We start from the raw sequence: 18,168 nt of genomic DNA on the forward strand, positions 1-18,168 counted from the left end.
TGCACGAACGTCGGTCCGCTCCTCGGACTACCTAGCTCGTCCAGCCACGTCCGCCATAGGCGACGACAGAGCTGGCAACGCTGCCGAGGGGCGCAAGGACCGTGTTCGCTTCGCCACCCGTTCACCGACGGCATCCGCACTCGTAGCACGCTTCCTCGATGAAGGAACCTCCGCACGTCGTGCGGCCTCCTGCTCCTCACCAGCGGACGTCGCCGTAGGGTCGCGACGTACCGCCGAGGTCGCAACGACCTCCCGACCCTCCTTGTCGGAGAAGACCATGGCGTCCAGATCCGTAGGATCATCCGACGCGAGTTCCAACTCGACGTCGCTCGCACGTTCCCCGGCTCTCATGCGTCGGGCGACCTCTTTCTTCTTCTCTTCTTTCCGATAAACCTCCTTGGTTTTCTTCTTCTTCCGGGCGTCTGCCGCCTCCTTCTGGGTGGCCTGTCGGGCTCGGCCCGCCGGCCCCTTGGGAAGGTGCGGCCAGGACTTGTACCTCCCAAGTCCCTACGGAACGAATGAACCAAAATCAAAAAAGAAGAGGGGCAGAGGAAAAAGCACGAGCAAAGTAAGGGAGCATACCAGCGAGTGCACGATCGAGGCATTAAACGGTATGGGTTTTTCCACCACCGTCTCTTTGGGCCTTAGCTGCCGCACTCGGCCGACGCGACTCCAGATCTCGTCGTCCGGCAGCTCCTCCGGCGACGCATGGTCTGGATCCGACCGGCCGCCGTACTTCCACATCAGGTGCGTCCTCTTCGCCAACGGCGCGACCCGGCGGCGGTAAAGGGTGTGGAACACCCGCACCTCGTCGAGGCCGCCCCTTACGAGCTTCCAGAGCTCCTCCTTAATGGCCTCCACCTTGTGCTTCTCCGCGTGGGCGCAGCCCCACGACCAACTCTTCTACTTCACCGACATCCCACCGGTAAACGGCAGAAACGGCGCCCCCACCAGATTCCTAATGTAGAACCACTCCCCATGCCATCCCCGGTTGGAGTCACATGGCGAGTACGTGGGATACGAGCCTCTCGCGTGTGGCTTCCTCTGTAGGGCGAAGCCTCCGACCGGAGCGATCTCGGCCGAACTCCAGTCCGCCATAGCTCTCCCAGAGAAGAAGAGCCGGAAGAGGTCCACGTGTGGGTCCATCCCGAGGAAAGCCTCGCAGACGGTGACGAAGCCAGCGATGTGCTGCACCCCCGTCGGATTGAGGTGCTACAGTTCCAGACCCCACTTGTTGAGGAGCCCGCGCAGGAACCAGTGCGTGGGGTATCCTAATCCACGCTCGTGGAAGGTAAAGAAAGAAACCATCTCATCAGGACAAGGTTGCGGGAACTCCTCCTTCCCGGGGACCCTCTAGTGCGCCACCTCCTGCGGCGGCAGGAACCCCTTCGCGATGAACGCCTCCAGCACCGACGCCCTCACGGTGGATGACCTCCAGTCCGACATTTCGGTGAGTTCCTCTCTTCTTCCTTGCTCTCTCCCCTTCTTTCCTAGAAACCTCCATGGCTCTCAGGAACGCTCACGGCAAAGAGGAGGAGAGAAGGCGGCGGCAGACGAAGAAAAGGCAAAAGAGCGGAACGAAAACCCTCTCCCCTCTTCTACTTAAGGAAAAGGGAGCAGCGGTTACGGAGGGACGCACCGATCGAGGAAGCCGAAACAACGGGGCGAGATTTTCTCTTTCTTTCATTTAATGCAGATAAGACACGCCCTGTTCGATGGAATGGCTCCTGATCGGACGGGATGTGGCCTGGCCGTGGCCCACCACTACCACACGATCAACCACTACCACACGACGGGCACAGGAATCGAAGCGCCACCGCACGCGGGTAGCTCCCCACTTCCCCAGGCCAGACCTAAAGGAACCCGAATGACAGGTAAGGATAGACACCAACTGACACGTAAGGAAGCGAAGGGGCGCCCCATGTAGGCCACGTCGACTCCGTCGCGGACGACGAGCACGGGTCCTGGTCGGACATTTCCGACTGAAGCTCTCCGAACCTCGTCACTCAGGTCGACAAGGTCCCAGTCAGACTTTTCCGACTGAAGCCCTCCAAGCCCCGTCACTCCAGTCGTCAAGGTAAATGTTACCAAAACCCCCTCTATTTCATTACAAATCATTCATACATCCATACGCGCATTCATCTCATACGCCTGAACCCCCCGGACGGTTAGGCATGAACCGCCCGGGGGCTCGAGAACTAAGCATCGCACGTGCAACGAAATGCACCAGAACGCTCCGTGTTGCGCCACGAAGCGGCGGCTTGCCTCATTCGATATGAGCAACCAAACAGAGCCAGGGGAGAAAACCAGAGATGAGCACTGTGCGGCCTTCGCCCGGTCTGGCAAACCGGGTCATCTCAACCTTCTCGTTCGATCCTAAACCTCTTGCCAAGCCCACAGAATCTCCATCGAGGGGAGGCCATTAGGCCATCCGGGTTGGTCTCCGGAACGACCTAGACATCTACCGGGCTACAGGTAAAGGAGTAGTGGAATGCCATAAGAGGGCTATGCCGACCCCGTCACAAACGATGGACCCGGATTCCGCTTGATCACACCCATTGTGAGTAACCGAATGAGGTAGCGCAAAACGACTCACACCAACCCCCACGAAGGCCCGACAAGGCTCGAGGGCTCAAATGCCAAGGGACCGCGACTCTGAACTCGCGTCGACTGGATCGGTGACATTCGGCTATGGCTCTTGGGACCGCGACTCCAAACACGCGTCGACTGGATCGGTGACATCCGGCTACGGCTCTTGGGACCGTGACTCAGAACTCGCGTCGACTGGATCGGTGACATCCGGCTACGGCTCTTGGGACCGCGACTCCGAACTCGCGTAACGGCTTCACTAACTAAAACTAACTCTCTCGATCCCACGGCACGCACCGACGCCTGGGTCTACTCACGATTCTGCCTCACCCGACCCCACGGCGCGCATCGACGCCAAAGATCAGTAGGCTCTGTCACGTCCAAACTAAGCTATCTCCGTTCACGGCGCGCACCGACGCCAGGGTTTGTCTCAAACTAAACTTCCTCGCCCGATCCCCGGCGCGCACCGACGCCGGGATCAGTAAGTTCTGTCTCAATCCAATCCCCACACTTAAAAACACCTCGGCTGCACAACGACGCCATGGTTAAACAAAATTCCATCTCAAAAATAAAAACACGCGCACCCACAGACACAACACAAAGAACCCCCCATCCGGTTCCGCCCGAACCACCCGGGGGCTCAGGGGCTACACCCGCGGGTGCGCTCGCACGCACCCGCCAGCAAGACAAAAAATCCCCCGGATGATTCGGCTCAAATCGCCCGGGGGCTCGGGGGCTCCTGTCGGGTTCATAAACCCGGGGTCCCTCGAGGACCGGCTCCCACGCCCGGGCTCGGCCCAGAAAAACAAACATATAGTTTATGGGCCGGCCCAAAAATCTAAAACACAGCGGGCCGAAAGGGTAGTCCGATCGCCGACCGGAAGGTCTACCCAAAAGAACAAGCGCCTGCTCGTCAACTTCTTCGGCCCACCTCTCCACCGGAGCACTCGCTTCAGGCACCAGCCATCTCCAAGCAGTCTCTCCAATCGGAAGGCCTGGCCCAAAACACTGCTTCCTACTCCGACCCCGCGACCGGGGCTCATGGGAACCCTGCTCATCGCTCTTCTCTGACCGGCGCACTGAGAGCCGACTGGAGCCGTCCGACCGGGGACACCTCGTTCGGAAGGAACCAGAAGACGTGCGGAGAAAGGCAAGGCATGGCTCACAAGTCAAAACCACTATACCAGGGACCATACCCTGCACGAAACAGTGTTCTGCAGCCACCCTGACACAAAGTATTGTAGGGGCCGCTAAAAACTCCCATACGGTAAGCCCCCCCCCCCGCGTGTCTCTGGACATCGATCGCAGTATGGGTTTCAGGATTTGCCATACCGGGTGAACATAGCGCGGCTCCTCACATGCCACTAGGCATCAAGTATTTGCAGGTACCGACGTCCATCCTTCCTGAAGAAGATAGCTCGACCTCCCGTGCGCATCTGACATTCTACAGCGACATCAACAGTGTTGAGGGCGCCTACCATTATCCAGTTTTCATCAGCGTGGGCAACAAGGCTTAGAAACATCCGTACTCTCTCCCTCTCACCTATAAAGTCATCCCCTTCATCTATAAAAGGGGATGCGCCCCCTCCTACGAGGGGGACGGACTACTTCAAGTTCAGACTCACTAGATCGATAGCTCACAACCGCAGGACCTCCAAGTTCCGACCGCAACCCTTCCGGTCGGAGCCGACCGGACCTCTTGAACACCCCTTCTTTCTCCTTCTCATTTGTAACCCCACTACAGATTTCGAGCACCTGGGCTCAGGAATATAGTCACCGACCGACCCAAACTGGACGTAGGGCACGTTGCCCGAACCAGTATAGATCCTGTGTCATTGAGTGCTAGGCCACCTCCGATCACAACGTACAGCAAAACTACAAATATTTACTAGTTGGTCATTTTCTGCACCGACACCGACTGTATGGAAGTGATTGAAATTATGATGAATGAATGATTCACTGCTAATTCAGCTGCTGCAATATATGATGAAGACATTGTTTGGGGCGGACTCCAGGAGATTTCTTTGAGCATTCAAGCAGGAAAGCAAACCAGGTGGCACATGAATTGAGCATTCAAGCAGGAAAGCAAACCAGGTGGCACATGAATTAGCTAGGCGAGCTATGCTTATAAAAAAGAATTATATTTGGGACGATGATCCCCCTAGTTTTATTATTACTTTCTTATCAAATGATGTAACTATTCTCAATCAATAAAGAGAAGTATATATGCATCTGGTATCTTGATTAACAAGCAGAGAAGTAAACGAGTTTTAGGTAACATAACTAAAATAAAAGAGCTATTGCATTCCAACTTCTGAGAATTATATGTCAAGCACATAGACGGACATAGTAGAGATTCAAAGGTAGCAGATAACAAAATCATCCGTTTGCAAATTTAGGTAGCAGATAACAAAATCAACCGTTGCGAATTGGTAGAGTTGCACAGACGCAGTCAACTAACAAATTAAACTAGTTTAGGATCTCCTTGACAATTGGGAGTTAGGATTCACAACTACTGATTACAGAAGATGGGACACATCAACTAGCAATTTTCAAAGCCGCTTGACAACATAAGTCGACCCAAGAACTCATCAACTACAGTTGCTAAACGAAACCAGGCATCATGGAACTAAGTTGCCGAGGATGGCAACCAACTCCACCATAACAGAGGGACAGCTTCTGCTCAGATGCTCAAAGCCGTCGCTGGCCACGGCTGCCCTCAAATTTGCAGGAGAGCTGAGAAAATGGAAACACACCTTCTTCAGTCCATGGCAATGGTGTTGCTCGGCTAGCGCCAGGACGGTTGCTACCGTGCCCACATCGATGTACTCACACAGCTTGCTTTCACATAACAATTTCAGCCTCTCCAAGCTGTATTTGTCCGCAGCCACCAGGAGGTGCTGAGACAAAACGTCTTCATCGTCGTCTATGCCTCCCTCCTCCGCTTCTTTCGTCAGTAGGTGCTGAGAAAAAAACGCCTTCTTCGTCGTCATCGTCATCTACATCTAAGTCTACCTCTTCCACTTCTTTCGCTGTCTTTGTCATTGGGAATAAGTCGGTGTAAACGAAGTAGAGCAAAGCCTTGGACACCCGAGGTTCCATGTCCTCTATGTGTACCACACCTCCGGTGTCGCTCTCTTTCATCGCACCAAAGAGCTCTGCAGTGAAGACAGGCGAACGTGCTGCGAGCACGCACCGGTGTGCGGCGAACGTCGCACCGGCGACGTCGAACACCACATCGGCGCCCTTCTCGGACAGCAGGAGACTGCCGAGATGCTGGTGCAGGTCAGATGGGGGCACGGAGATCCTAGCGGCCGCAGCAGTGGCTTCCGGCGCCTCCTCCACATGGAATTCGTTGGTGAATACGCCGAATGGCAAAGGAATCGTCCCGGAGATGCTTCGACTCTTCCAAATCTTTCTTTTTGATGAACTTGGGGTACCCACAATACTCCGTAAAGTTATGCGGTCCTCCCAGTTCCAACGGCTGCTCCGCCACGTCGCCGACGAAACGGAAATCGAACTGCGCCTTCACTGGCGACGCTGTCGTGGAGATAAAGAAAAAGCGAGATGTAATCTTTGACCTCCGACGTGCAGCCGTTGGGGTAGAAGTATAAGCGAATGTACCAGCGATGGCCACCCACGGTGAACGGGAGCGACGTCAGGTGCTCTCCTGTGGGCGTCGTCGCCAAGGTACAGGAGTAGCCACCAACATTGACGAAGCCAGCGGTGGGCTAGGGTGCTCTAGCTCCACTACCGATCCTGGACCCGCGTAGCCTCTCTCAGCTCTTTTTTAAAATTATATATATATATATATATATATATATATATATATATATATATATATATTAGATATGAGAGGTTAAAGTTAAAAGAAGATGAAAAAGGCTCCGTTTTTTTTTTTCAGCCCCTTCTAAATTTTTTTCGAGCTTCGCTGAGGATGTGGTACCCACGCGTGATGTTGGCGACGATGGTGGAGGCAGACCGCGACGGCTTGCCGCAGCCAGCCATGGAGGCCAAACTCTTCGCCGCGGCGCACGATTCACTGATTTCAGCTTTAGCCTCCACCGCCACCGCCACTGCTTTTCGTAGGGTTTGGGCGTTTAGCACGAACCGGCGGCGCGGAAAGGGAAAGACAGGATGGCGAAGGGGCCGAAGCCACTGGAGTTGTTGCCTCTCGCCGCCTTCCTTCTGCTGGGCTCTTTTTTTCCAGTCCGGTTTACACAAGAGCAGCCCAGTTTCTAAATTGGGCCGAAAGATGGCCCCATCGAACAGGCTCGGCCTCTCATCTCCTCTGTGCAGCTCCTCGACGGTGCAAAGATTTTTTTTTTTCTCGAATACCAAGGAGGCTTGCGCATCTTTGTATTAAGAATGAAGAAGTTGTATGTTACAAGGGATCAGCGATTGAGGCTTCCATGAAGCAGCGACCATTCAGTTCCTTCCATAGTTGCCAAGAGACTAGGGCAAACAGTGAATCGATGTCGTCTTTCTGCAACCCATGCCAAGCGGCTCTCAAGCATCGCCACCAGCCGATCACCGAGTGTTCCGCCGTCGGTAACTGTCAGCCAAGCCTGACAGATAAGGGGCAGCAAGCAAGAGATGAAGTGGTCGATCGTTTCTGGTGCCTGGTCACATAAGTAGCATTCTTCTCTCGCTTCCGGGCCGTGTCTTGCTCGCCGGTCACTCGTCCCAGTGTCGTCCCAGAACGCCAGCCAAAGAAAGATCTTTACTCTCAGCCGAAACCGGACATGACTCCACCCTGACCTCAACAGTGGGTTGCGCTTGCGCCCGAGCAGCCGTTTGCAGGCTTCCTGTCATCAATGGTGCCAATTAAGGTATTTGAATGCATTTCAGCAATGGATTTCTTATTGTCTTCGATACATATGTACGTGCCGGTGAATATTTGCATCAAGTGTACAAGGAATATGCTTGTTCCTCTAAAAATAATTTCAACAGACAGTAACATGAAACATGCAATTCCACCCAGGTATTGTCATATGGGGCCATGGCAGCGAAGAGGCGAAGATGATGCCACGCGAGAAGAGGGCAATGGAAGATCACACATGCGAACCAGGCAAAAGCGGGCTGGACGCGCTCACCAGAATGCATGCGGAGACCAGGCAAGAGCGGGCAAGGCCATGCATGCGGCTGGACGCGATCACCACGCGAGACCAGGCAAGAGAAGACCATGCACAAAGCTAAATTTAATGGCTCTACCGGTGGAGCTGAAGCTATTTTAGTAAATCGATCGGTAAAATAGCTTCACTTGTCAGTCATACATGGCCGAGAGAAATCAATTGTCCAAGATAGTCTTGAGACATACATGTGCAGTAACATTTGCAGCTGTACGTTTCTTTATATTTTTTCATTCGAGCAAATTAAATTTTCAAAATTAAAAATTAAAATTAATAATTAAAGATAACATGAAGTATTGGCAACTAATATGCCCATGCAAATATGCAAATGCGCGTATTCACGGAAGACGAACAGAAATATGCCCGTATAGACTGCCGAACAGAACTTCAGGCGCGGCTCTTTTTCCCAGTGGCAGATTGCGTAATTTCGTCAAATCCTAAGGGTATTGGCGCATGGGCCTAGAGAAGAAGCCAGGAGAAGCTTTTTTTTTTTGTTTCATCCCACCCAAAACCCATGTGAGAGTATGTTTTTAGGGGCTTCACCAGTAAGTCATTTCACTTTACTCCGTTTGGCAGAAAACATCTCCAAACAACTCCTGAAGTTGGTAGAGAATCCCTGCCAAACGAGGCCTTAGGAATCTTTTCATCTCTGGTGGCTGCGCATGTAGTTCCATCTCCAGGTTGTTACTGGCCGCGCATGATGTAGAGGCCGTGAGCCTATTTATACTTCATAACACACTCGGTTTGGGTCACACAATAACAATATGTCTATTCCTAAACTGCTTTCTTCTTCCTAATCTCAACCCCTTCAAGAATATGGCGCCGAGAGGAAAACCTTGACCCAACCCTACAGATCGAGGCTACGAGGTGCGTAGCCGAGGTCCAGCTATCCTAGACCTCGATGCCCATGATGGCATCCCTAGCGCCGTTGGCAAGCATTCTTCAGCAAGCTCTCGTGCTCACGTTGACGGCCAAGACAATGACAAGAGATAATTCAGTCCGATGGTAACAGACTAAATATGTGAGAATAAGCTCATAATTTTACCTATGCTGACTCATATGCATTGCTCTAATTAATGGAGCTTTATCTTTCCCTCCGGGCTCAGGACACGGCGTTACTAATATTTAAGGCTGGTGTGTGTGGCAAGAGACGAGCAAGTTATGTTGCAGGAGTGTGTCCAGCTGCTTGGCCAGGTCTCTCCACTGCAGGTAATAGCATGCCTTGGGTTTACATGGTAGCACGGGCTCCTGCCGACTCTCATTCAGGGCGTCCGGCTGTACTACTTTTCGCTTATTCCAGCTTGTTTCGGTTTATTTTCTCTCACAGAACACTATTAAATTATCCAAAATAATCTAAAATTTACTGTTTAACCTACCAGCCGAACGAGACTCGACAGTATTTGATAACAATCTGCAGGTGGAGGAACAGAACTTAGAGCAGCCATCTACTGCAGTCGACATCAATTATTGCTGTGATCGTGAAATAGTGGAGGCAAGCGCTTGTACACAGGCATTTTGGTTGCAGGACCAGCTGCAAACGTGCTCGACTTTTCCAGTAAGCCCTTGTTTAGTGCGCGAAAAGTTTTCTCAAAAAGTGCTACAGTATTCGTCACATCGAATCTTGCGGTACGTGCATGGAGCATTAAATGTAGACGAAAATAAAAACTAATTGCACAGTTTGATTGGAAATTGCGAGACGAACGTTTTGAGCCTAATTAGTCCATGATTGAACACTAATTGCCAAATAAAAACGAAATTGCTACAGTAACCAAATTTCGCACTTTTCGCGAACTAAACGCGCGCTAAAACTAGCTAGAATACAATCATAGCCATATATGTTTAGCAGTTTAGGTAGAAGGCTAAGATCGAATTACCCTTGAAGTCTTAAAATCTTCCTAAATTTACCATGCTTACAAGTCTTAAAATCTTCCTAAATTTACCATGCTTACACAGTAAATAAAATCTTGACCATCAACACCTATAATAATATCTATAGTTAGAAAAAAAGATACTCACAATGACATGGAAAATCAGATTTAAGATTGATTGGAATCGTCATTCTCCACAGCAAAATATCTTTTAAACATGGTCCATGCCATGCATATGATTTGACATTGTTTTGATTGAATATATATTTCAATTTTACTGCAGCATGCATATTCAGTGTTACAATCAGAAATACATCAAAAGCGAAGATGTTGCAGCGAAACCAGTGTAGGCCTGTTCACTTCTCTTATAATTCGTATTTTTTATTTTTAATCAGAACAGTGTTTTCCTCTTACAACAAATCAGCCAGAACAGTGTTTCAGCTTGTTTTTTCGGCGAAACGAACATGCCATAGATCTCCATCTCCATAGGCAACCTCGACTGAAGGACACACCACAACCAACTTCAACGTGATACTGTATATATGATGATCTGACAACAATGTATATATACATCTGGATTAAGGGGGTGTTTGGATGCAGCGATTAAAGTTTAGGAGGGGGGTGTTCGGATACTAATAAAAAAACAAATTACAGAATCTATCAGTAATCCGCGAGATGAATTTATTAAGCCTAATTAATCCGTCATTTGTACCTTTTTTTACTGTAGCACCACATTGTCAAATCATAGACTAATTAGACTTAAAAAATTCGTCTCGCAAAACAGTCTCAATCTGTGCATTTAGTTTCGTAATTAGTCTATATTTAATACTCCGTATATATGTCCAAACATCTGATGGGATAACGACTAAAGTTTAGAATGAACCTAAACACCCCCCCTAACAAGCATAGAAGTAAACGAGTTCTGGTCGGTAACTTAACTTAACAAAAAAAACAAGAACCATTGCATTCCAACTTCTGAGAATTATATGTCAAGCACATAGACGGATTTCTAGTGGAGATTCAAAGCTAGCAGATAACAAAATCATCCGCTGCGAATTGGTAGAGCTGCACAGATGCAGTCAACTAACAAAAGCACTAACAGATTCAACTACTTCATAATCTCCTTGAAACTTCGGATGCACAACTACTGAAAGTGGAAAACATGAACTAGTAGCATTTTTCAAAACCGCTTGACAATACAAGTCGATCCAGAAAAACACCAACTGCAGTTAGTGCTTAGATGGAGATCTACATTAATTGCTGAGCATGGCAACCAACTCCTCCATAACAGAGGGGCAGCTTCTGCTCAGATGCTTAAAGCCGTCTCTGGCCACGACTGCCCTCAAATTTGCAGGAGAGCTGAGAAAATGGAAGCACACCTTCTTCAGTCCATGGCAATGGTGTTGCTCGGCTAGCGCCAGGATGGTTGCCACATTGCCTGCATTGATATACTCACACAACTTCTTTTCACATAACAGTTTCAGCCTCTCCAAGTTGTATTTGTCCGCAGCGACCAGTAGGTGCTGAGACAAAACGTCTTCATCGTCGTCGCCTACGTCTCCCTCTTCCACTTGTTTCATCTTTGGGAATAAGTCGGTGTAAACGAAGTAGAGCAAAGCCTTGAACACACGAGGTTCCATGTCCTCTATGTGCACCACACCTCCGGTGTTGCTCTCTTTCATCGCACCAAAGAACTCTGCACTGAAGACAGGGGAACGGGCTGCGAGCACGTACCGGTGTGCAGCGAACGTCTCACCGGCGACGTCGAACACCACATCGGCTCCCTTCTCGGTCCGCAGGAGACTGCCAAGATGCTGGTGCAGGTCAGATGGGGGCACGGTGATCATATCGGCCGCAGCAGTGGCTTCCGTTGCCTCCTCGACACGCAATTCGTTGGTGACGACGACCACATCGCACCGAATGGCAAATGAATCGTCCCGGAGATGCTTCGACTGTTCCAGGTCTTCCCTTTTGATGAACTGAGAGTACCCCCAACCGCTATCGAAGCTGAAGCTATGCAGTTCTCCCAGTGTCAACGGCTGCTTCGCCACGACGCCGACGAATCGGTACTTGTACTGCGCCTCCACTGGCTTGGTGACGTTGTCGTGGAGATAAAGAAAGAGCGAGATGTACTCTTTGTCGTCTGACTTCTTGCCGTTGGGGTAGTAGCGAATGTACCAGCGATGGCCGCCCACGGTGAACGGGAGGGAAGCGATGTACTTTCCTGTGGGGGTCGCAAGGGTGCGGGAGTAGCCATCGATCTTGAGGATGTGGTACCCACTGGCGATGTTGGCGACGATGGTGGAGGCAGACCGCGACGGCGCGCCGCCGCCAGGCATGGAGGACATGGTAAACCTGATTATCTCTCTCCCTTTCTGACCCAGCTCCCCTCCTCCCCCCAGAAATCCTGTTGAGTTCTCTCTTCGCCGCGGCCCACGATTCACTGATTTCAGCTTAGGCGCCACTGCATTTTGTAGGGTTTGGCACGAAGCGGCGGCGGGGAAAGGGGAAGACAGAACGGTGAAGGAGGCGATGGGTCGTCGCCGGCTTGACTCCTCCAGTCCTCTTCCTACCGCTGCTGTTGCCTGTTGGGCTCTTTTTTTCTAGGCCGATTTACATAGTACACAAGTGCAGCCCAGTTTGAATTATTGGGCCAAAAGATGGGCCACGTCGATCAGGCTCGCCCCGTCCTCTGTTTCGTCCAGCTCGTCTAGCTCGGAGCCTCGGACTCGGGAATCGCGATTCCAGCGGCGGCGGCGGGACTCTAGAGCCTTCCGAGTTCCTCCTGCGTCCCTTCGCCTCACCCTTCCTCGTTGCGCGCACCACAGGCAAGGCAACTCGACCGCTCACAGAGAATCGAATCATGGAAGGAGGGGGTAGCACCACGCCCTTCTACCACGGCAACACCACGACCCTCGCCACCAACCCTTCTGCTGCTGCTGCGGCTGCGGCTGCGGTATTCCTCTTCCTTGCCTTCTCTACTCTCTAGCCCCAATCTCCATGATGTGAGTTTGTTGCCTCGTCGCAACGGGTTTTCTGGAATCTAGGTCTTTGTGCTCTTTGCCTCGCTGTATGCCTGTATTCCTAGGGAAATCTCTTGTTGCTATGCAGTATGGCTCTGCGCCGTTGCTTATTCCACCCCTCTAGCTTTTGGGGACTCAAGCAACTGTGGATCGAGACATGAGCCGTTATTGTTAATACATAATAATAAAACTGCAAAAGGGGCACTACGGTTACTCTGAGTGAAATCTCGGTTCTGTTTTTCATTTATGCTTCCATTTGTAAAATTGTTTGTAAACTTATGTGAGAGAGATTCTGGAGGGTAAGGTTAAGTTTATATATCCTGTGTGGCTTGAATTTTTTGTGCCCATAGGATTTTTTGCTGGGCTGTGTGAATTTCTAAGCACACAACTGCATATTACTGCATCTAATTTCAGCTGGTGGGTCTGTCTTTTAGTTCACTGACCAAAAGCTGATTTTGCTAGCGAGCAGAATGGGGCACAGAAAGGGGATAGGGAGGCTGCCATCGATGCCGAGATAGCGAGGGTTAACAACCTACCAGCTCATAGTTCCTACGCGATACACCGCATGAAGGTGCTAAACAAACTTCGCCATCTGATATCCATCAAGGTGAGCCAATCTGCTTTCTGAACGAGAGATTTTCAGTAATTCTTGCAAATGTTGTTGTAATTTCATACTTCCTTTTAACAACTCTGTGCTGGTGGTATGTGCCATTGTCTTACTAAATGTGCCCATCTCATCAGTATAGCACATAGTTCAACCTGCTGTTTCATGTATCCTAGTTTTCAAAGAGTTGAATGTTGGTAAAATGCAGTAAATATCGTGATTAATTGGTGAGCATCAACATTACATTTATATGTTTTTTGTAGAACTGGAAGCATCTTTGTGTTCTGTTTCTCATGAAGTTGATCACAGTGATGAGCATCAACATTACATTTGCATATGTTTTTTGTAGAACTGGAAGCATCTTTATGTTCTGTTTCTCATGAAGTTATGATCACAGATCATAATATAAACATGAAGTCTATGATCACAGAAGAGCGAGACCGAGGAACGAATACAGACCTCAGAATTTTCAACCATCCTACAAATGAAAATGTCTCATGCCCAGTAGTGGTTATTGAAATTTACCATAGTTGTGCTACCCATTTTCTTTCATGGTAATACGTCTGGCCTCAACGAATATATAAAGAAACCAATTGGATGTAACAAGGGGATGGCCAATGTTTAATAATTGTATTTTCTGTCAGCCAAGTGGCAAACTTATGATTAGAAGTGTAAGCATGGCATTTTAGTATATGCTGTCCTCATTAGCCTTGTTTAGATTAGTGAGGATAGGGCTGAAATTACAATAAGCTTGGGTCAGAGTGTTCCACATCAAAATATATCAGCTAGACCAGTTGGGGACGGAGGCAACTAGAAGCCTCACGTAATTTCTGTATTCTACCTAGTTCTTTCCTGTGTTATAGGCTGCAAAATAGCACATCCAACATATTAATAGATAAATTGTGATGTTTTAATCACCTCGTTTGAGCATGTTCATACATCAGGTTTTTTGTGATTGTGGGCTTGTAGCCTGTGTCGTGTTAGTGGTGGAAATATGGTTGATGTATCATGGAAACATGATCGAATCATCGAATTGACTAAATGTATTCCATGAGTACCGATCTTGTATTGCGCCAAAAAGATTTAGTTTTAACTCACTAAATTCTAGCTCTGTACAGTGCGATAAATGTTGGATTAGAAAAAAACCAGTTGCCCTATTTGCACACATGAATAGAATATGGTTTCTTTTGAGCATTATTATTGCACTCTTTAGGTTTTCCCTTTAACAAGAGCAGATTTTTTTAAACCTTTTTGACTTGTTTCCCCAAAACTCAAAATTGCTAAAGCCATTTCCATGTTTTCGGTTTTTCCATTATTATGCAACGAAACTTATAATAGTTATAACCAAAAACTTAAATAGCATAGAATCTGCTTATCTAGCCCTACGATCTGAAACATCACTTTCAACTTCTGGTGATGAGAAAGTTTTGTCCCTGTTTTTTGATTGTTTATCAAGTTCGTTTGACAATTCTCTTTTTCACTTCTTACATTCTCCAATGCAGAGGACTACATCTCAAGATGAGGAGCTTGAACTTCTTTTTGCAAGCCTTTCGATCTAAAGTGTATCCTTGACAAGCCAGTATTTTAACCCTGCTAGGTAACTTGAATTTTGATAATGCGTCTTTTTTCATCCCTATACAGTTCTGAATGTACGGAGCCTTTTGGTTCTGCAGACCGGGTTGCTTCTCATTTTTATATGTCTAATTTTGTTTCATTCAGGCCAAAATTATCATCTAAGTATTTACTTGCGAGTGATTGTATTTATGTGCAGGGGAGCCCACTGTTCTGACGTATCTACTATTCTGTCGTTAGCTCCCATAACGTGCTTCCTATAGTTTTGAAGTGCAAGGAGATCCCGTTACTTCTCTGTATCATAGGTTCCTGACAAACTTTGTGTGAGGATGTTGCGTGCTCTGCTCCTCTGGACCTGGACGATGTGGAATGGTGAAAAAAAAAACTTAGTATTGTATTGTATGCGAATGGACCGTTGTAACCATAAGTGAACTTGCTGTCACGGACAAGAATTATATACTTAGCCAAATAACCATGGTATTGTTTGTTGGCTCATTGGATTTGATACCCTTCTTTTTTTTATTAGGAAAGTGCTGGGTCTAATATCTGGTGGTAAACATGGTTCATCCTTCCTATAATGGGACTATTTAGTCTAGAGCCAAAACGAGTTAAAAGGTCATGCAGCGCAAGATATCACAACTAAGAGTGAAGGATTCATCCTTCGAAAAATAAAAAGAGTGAACTATTCATGTGAAATTCAAATGCAGTATGTTTCCTGAGCAATGACCATTATTTTGTGGGGCAGTGTTCAAATTAAATGGCTTTTTCCGTAGTGATAGTTTTGGTAGAAATTTGAAAGTCAATTTATTTTAATTAGTTCATTCACAATGCTTTGGGGAACAATCGGCAATAACTTCGAAAAAGTCCATTTGACCTTCATAACTTTTATCAAAGTCCGATTTAACTCTTCCAACTGAAAAATCATCTATTTTCTGACCTCCAGCTTTTCAAACCATCTAAATTTGCCCCCTCAGTTTTTGAAACCATCTGAATTTTCTCCCTCAAGGGTTTTTTTTTATTCCTCAGATCTGGTAGTACAAGTTATAGTATCTGAACGTACAACACACGCACGCACACACTCGACACACACCACTTAAGGTGTACGCTAGACCTAGAACCTTATACTACCATACGCATAAGCCTACAAGAGATTTATGAAGAATTAGCTTCGCAAGCGACGGGCGTGTCGCCTCCCATTGTGGTCCATAGGCGCCTAAGATCCTGCAACAAGAAAGTGGGGAAAAACCCCGGTGAGAGACCAATGCCGAGTAGGACTCGAACACTGGCCGGTAGGAAGCCAGCCACCGGCCCCTACCAGCGCGGTTCTCTCCCCTCATCGTTTTTGACTGGCGTAGTGCCATATCAACTATCTTACATGGTGCCATGTTAGCCATTTTACGTGGCATCACATCAACCATGAGAGGTAAATCAGATGTTTGCTGTCTTGTGTGACACCACATCACCCACAATATGGCGCCAAGAGAGGTAAATCGGACATATGTTAACCATTTTATGTGGCATCATGTCAACCGCAAGAGGTAAATCAGGCTAGTTCAAATATTCATTGGGATTTAGAATTTTTTTCAAGAAAATTATCAAAATATATTTTGGAAAAAGTGTGCAATTAAAAATCCAAAATCTAGATTTAATCTAGAAAATTTACAGATATTTTGTTGTAGCTTGAAAAAATACGAAACCAACTTCATGTTTTTTTTTTCTAAATTCTTTCTCTCTATTGTGGTGAATTTTGTTCTTCAGTTTTGGTGCAATTTCTTAGTGGAATACTAGTTCAGGATGCTAGGACGTAGACAAACATCTATAGAGTGATCCCACAACAATCCCACGAGCATCTCCAATTTCAGTTTTTTCTTGAGTTCATTCCCTTCTTTATGGTTTTGCCAAAATCCATGAAATTCATGGTAAAGACATTATATTTTCAGGAGATCTTTTGGGCAAAGTTTAACCTTGATTATGTGAAGCAATGGTTAAAAATTCTAGGCCCAGTTTGGTTCAAAGGAATTCCGAATTTCAATGGAACTAATTCCTTTGGAAAGGTTTGACAGATGACCGTTTGGAACAAAAGAAATGCAAACAGTAAAACAGAGGAAAAGGTTGCATATTCATCAATTTCACAACTGAAACATGCAGTCGGACCTAATCGATTCGTGGAAGCTCGAGGCAACAATCCGAAGCATGCATGAAGAGAACGCTAATTCCTACCCCATCACTGCACATGACCGGCAGGACCTGTTTTTTTTTTTTTTTTTGACCTCTTCAGTGAACATTAACATTTTTGTTGTACATATAATAGTATGTGTTTATTTTCTATTTTTCACCGATTTCTGTGTGTTTCGTTCCTGTGTTCCAAACACCATGGTCAGCGGAAATCCTCCATTTTTCCCGATCCTCGGTTTTACTAGTACATTCACATCCAATCCCTGCATTTTTTTCCTTTCTATGTTTTATATTCCTTGCAGCATCTGATTCCACACATACACGCACAAAAATACATGGACGCACGTTATTGGGATCACAGCTAAAGCAAGAGGCAGCGGATGCATCAAGCCAGCAACGACATCCGGGGCAGGGCCTGAAAGATTAAAAAAAAATGCAAGATAAAAGACAACATCTGCCGTAGTGGCCTAGTGGGGAAGCAAAGCGGTGACTCCAAGATGATTGGGGCGTGCCTCCGCAGTCCGCGCCACCATATATGGATGAGTCCATCGCCTGCAGGCTGTGCGCGCGCTATAGCAGCTAGCTCTCACGTCGACATTATCGTCGCAAAGGATAGACAGAGATGGAGCTTTACCTCCTGCTTCACAGCGTGGTGATGCATATCACAGCTGCGTTGGTGATCCTGGTCTACATCCCGCTCTCCGTTCCGGTGAAGCTGTTGGTGCGGGCGTTCGTGAAGCCGCTCAGGAAGGAGGACCTGAGAGGGAAGGTCGTGCTCATCACCGGCGCCTCCTCCGGCATCGGCGAGGTCAGTACGGCATATAATAACATCTATCTATCTATCTATCTATCTATCTATCGACGACTATCCTATATACGCATGCACAACACTACTAGAGAACAGACTTTAGAACGATGTCCCAATTTAGCATTAGCCTCGGCATTTTTTGCCCCCGGGACTAAAGGACCCTTTAGTCCCGGTTGGTATTACCAACCGGGACTAAAGGTCCCTGCCCAACGGTCGTCCGCGGGGCAGGGATCTTTAGTCCCGGCTGGTATTACCAGCCGGGACTAAAGCTTTTAGTCCCGGTTTGGGTTATGCCCCGGGAATAAAGATTAATATTTAGTCCCGGTTTGGACCCCTAACCGGGACTAATTATCCCGGCCTATAATTCTGCTCAATTCTTCCTCCCCGAGCCCGAGCC

General features: G+C 48.0%; 2 protein-coding genes, 1 long non-coding RNA gene and 1 pseudogene across 4 annotated transcripts; 2 read left to right on the forward strand and 2 right to left on the reverse strand.

Annotated features, from left to right (window-relative positions):
* Positions 1–5,210: 5,210 nt before the first annotated feature.
* LOC136536488 (BTB/POZ and MATH domain-containing protein 1-like) lies at positions 5,211–6,600 on the reverse strand (annotated as a pseudogene).
* A 1,911-nt stretch (positions 6,601–8,511) lies between these two features.
* Positions 8,512–9,512, forward strand: LOC136523342 (uncharacterized). The gene is made up of 3 exons (XR_010776154.1): positions 8,512–8,726; positions 8,828–8,930; positions 9,139–9,512. It is a non-coding gene; the product is annotated as an uncharacterized lncRNA (long non-coding RNA).
* A 482-nt stretch (positions 9,513–9,994) lies between these two features.
* LOC136523319 (BTB/POZ and MATH domain-containing protein 1-like) lies at positions 9,995–12,157 on the reverse strand. Its single transcript, XM_066517039.1, has one exon. It carries the CDS (start codon positions 11,935–11,937, stop codon positions 10,843–10,845), a length of 1,095 nt encoding a protein of 364 aa, XP_066373136.1. The 5' UTR covers positions 11,938–12,157; the 3' UTR covers positions 9,995–10,842.
* A 150-nt stretch (positions 12,158–12,307) lies between these two features.
* Positions 12,308–15,283, forward strand: LOC136523327 (uncharacterized). Of its 2 annotated transcripts, none has more exons than XM_066517048.1 (4): positions 12,308–12,545; positions 13,082–13,219; positions 14,719–14,813; positions 14,988–15,283. In XM_066517048.1, exons 1-3 carry the CDS (start codon positions 12,453–12,455, stop codon positions 14,773–14,775), a joined length of 288 nt encoding a protein of 95 aa, XP_066373145.1. In that variant the 5' UTR covers positions 12,308–12,452; the 3' UTR covers positions 14,776–14,813; positions 14,988–15,283. The 2 variants fall into 2 exon arrangements, with proteins under 2 accessions (XP_066373145.1, XP_066373149.1); XM_066517052.1 differs by having other exon boundaries at positions 12,308–12,539.
* Positions 15,284–18,168: the final 2,885 nt, after the last annotated feature.

This window comes from Miscanthus floridulus, chromosome 2 (genome assembly GCF_019320115.1).
Source record: "Miscanthus floridulus cultivar M001 chromosome 2, ASM1932011v1, whole genome shotgun sequence".
Taxonomy (NCBI): Eukaryota; Viridiplantae; Streptophyta; class Magnoliopsida; order Poales; family Poaceae; genus Miscanthus; species Miscanthus floridulus.

Coding starts and splice junctions, on each gene's coding strand:
- LOC136523319 (XM_066517039.1), bottom strand. CDS start 11,937: ATGTCCTCCATGCCTGGCGGCGGCGCGCCGTCGCGGTCTGCCTCCACC.
- LOC136523327 (XM_066517048.1), top strand. CDS start 12,453: ATGGAAGGAGGGGGTAGCACCACGCCCTTCTACCACGGCAACACCACG. Junction 12,546..13,081: donor CTGCTGCGGCTGCGGCTGCG/GTATTCCTCTTC, acceptor GCTAGCGAGCAG/AATGGGGCACAGAAAGGGGA. Junction 13,220..14,718: donor GCCATCTGATATCCATCAAG/GTGAGCCAATCT, acceptor TCTCCAATGCAG/AGGACTACATCTCAAGATGA.